Here is a 2,134-nt window from a genome sequence, read left to right on the forward strand (position 1 = left end):
AAAAAACTTTCCGCTCTATTGGTCAACTATCATGGTAGTACAAAGAGCACCATAAATAATATAAATCGTAGAAAAGGGACGTACATACTACTCCTAATTTGCAAAATACATGACGCCTAGTTAAAAATCCACATAATATATTTTTTGCAATTTTAATTAACAGAAAAAATATTTATTGAGGACTATGCTAATATCTAATTAAGGAGTCATTTATTTGAGTAGAACGGAAGAATGAGTATAAAAGAGATCATGTGGATTACATATTTTTTACAAACGTCCTTTTTCAAATAGAGGTGCACTTTGCAAAATTTTACTTAATCCTCTCCCAGCTTTTAGATGGAGATTCGAGCCATCTCATCACTTCTTGTAAAGTCACGGTCATATATATGACGGGAAAGAAAATTTGAGAACAATATTATTCCTGATATAGAGAGGAAAAAAACACTTCAACTGAGTGGATCTGACAGCCATATGCTAACATGCATCAGAGAAATAACAAGCGATAGCGGATGACGGAAAGACACAACTACCGCTGTTCTTGTTGTTAGTTGTGACCTCCTTGGGTCAGGGCTTGTTGAACCAATCATGTAAACATATGTACTATTGTAACATCGACAAAATTACCTGCATATGTAGACGATTTTGCAGTCGGGGCCACGAGAGATAGACGGCGGCAGCACCGAGAGAGGCATGTGCGTGCACATGAGCCTCGGCGAGGGCAGCTTGTCCAGCACTGCCTCACGGCCGACGGCGAAGAGCCTGTCCACTAGAATCACACAGTCGTGCGGGTTTAGGCGGCGGAGCGGGTGGGCGGGGCTGGCTAGCGGGTACGCAGCACGGGCCATCGTGGCGAATATCAGAGCCTTGAGCCAAGTGGTGCCGCACTTGGGAAAGCTCGCAAGAACCACGTCGCCGGGGCGCGTTGAGAAGCTGCGCTGCATGGATATGATGCCTGGTACCCAGTCCTCCAGCACCCACACGCCCTGATAGCAGCGCAACTTGAGCTTGCTGGTAGGGTTCAACGGCAGGGACGCCACGGCGGCGGCATACTCGGTAGGTGGGCGCACTGGGATGGTGCCGTCGTCGGCGTCCTTGAACGCCACGGGGACCTGGAGAGCAGTCGTTTCGCTGCCAGCCATTTTGCTGATAATACTAGCTACCGGGAGCAAGCCTTTTTATAAACATTGAGCTACACCACACCTAGCTGTTGGGGTCAACCCCGTCTCCCGTGTACACAGGTTGTACATTGGGTGGCCCCGCGTAGGGGGCCATGTGCGTCGCACATGAACGTTTCACACTTCTGTGCCAAGAAAGTCTTGACACACACAAGTATTTGCCGGGATAATTTAAACCGTCCGCATCTGTTGGGACCGCCACGGGTCAATTTAAAGGGCTCGGTCAAGGGTCATCGAGTGCTCAACCGCAACAGGGCGGGCAGCCATTTCACATTGATGGCCGACTATTTTGCCCTGGATGCACTCTTTACGGATGCGTAAGACTGTCTTTGATCATTTGTACCATGACATCCGGTCCTATGATGACTATTTCATCCTAACGAAGGACACGGTGGGAACGATTAGGTTGTTTGGTTACCAGAAGAGCACTGCCGCATACCGGATGCTTGCAAGGGTTCGACACTCTTACTTATCGAAATGACTATGATTGATCCCCTATACTTGTGGGTCATCAGCCAGCGGTAGTACCGCTTGCACGCAACAAAAACCGCCAATATCATATTTGTGGAGTGGTGGCTTATGCAATTTTAAGAGGTTGTAGATGAGATGGGATTTGGATTGGAGACAAGAAATACTGCAAATGGGAGGGAACACTGCAAGGTCAAAAGACATCCAAAACAAGCGCAAACTTCGCCAACTTCGCTACGGCCGTGCCCCACCGCCACAACCACGAAGTCGGCACGTCCGCGGGCGCAACCGGCAGCGAGGAAGAGTAGTGCATGGTAGGTCGCCGCCGTTGGGGTCCCAAGAAGGCCACCGCTCCTTCCTTCTCATTGAAGCTAAGCTTGGCGGACTGATTACCGCCGGCCAATTAGCCGCTCAGGCTGCAGAGGCAAACCTAGAGACCGCCGAGGCGGAACAGGAGAAGGTGAAGCCAAGAGCCGGAGCTTCACTTTGCA

The 2,134-nt window shown here is 49.6% G+C and overlaps 1 protein-coding gene across 1 annotated transcript; it reads right to left on the minus strand.

Annotated features, from left to right (window-relative positions):
• Positions 1 to 654: 654 nt before the first annotated feature.
• On the minus strand, positions 655 to 1,177 carry LOC123177386 (cytosolic sulfotransferase 12; the record flags this gene model as incomplete). The annotated part of the gene is given in 1 exon segment (XM_044591161.1): positions 655 to 1,177. A coding segment is annotated over 1 exon segment (485 nt), but the record flags the coding sequence as incomplete, so codon positions are not given.
• Positions 1,178 to 2,134: the final 957 nt, after the last annotated feature.

This window comes from Triticum aestivum, unplaced genomic scaffold, assembly GCF_018294505.1.
Source record: "Triticum aestivum cultivar Chinese Spring unplaced genomic scaffold, IWGSC CS RefSeq v2.1 scaffold217907, whole genome shotgun sequence".
NCBI lineage: Eukaryota > Viridiplantae > Streptophyta > Magnoliopsida > Poales > Poaceae > Triticum > Triticum aestivum.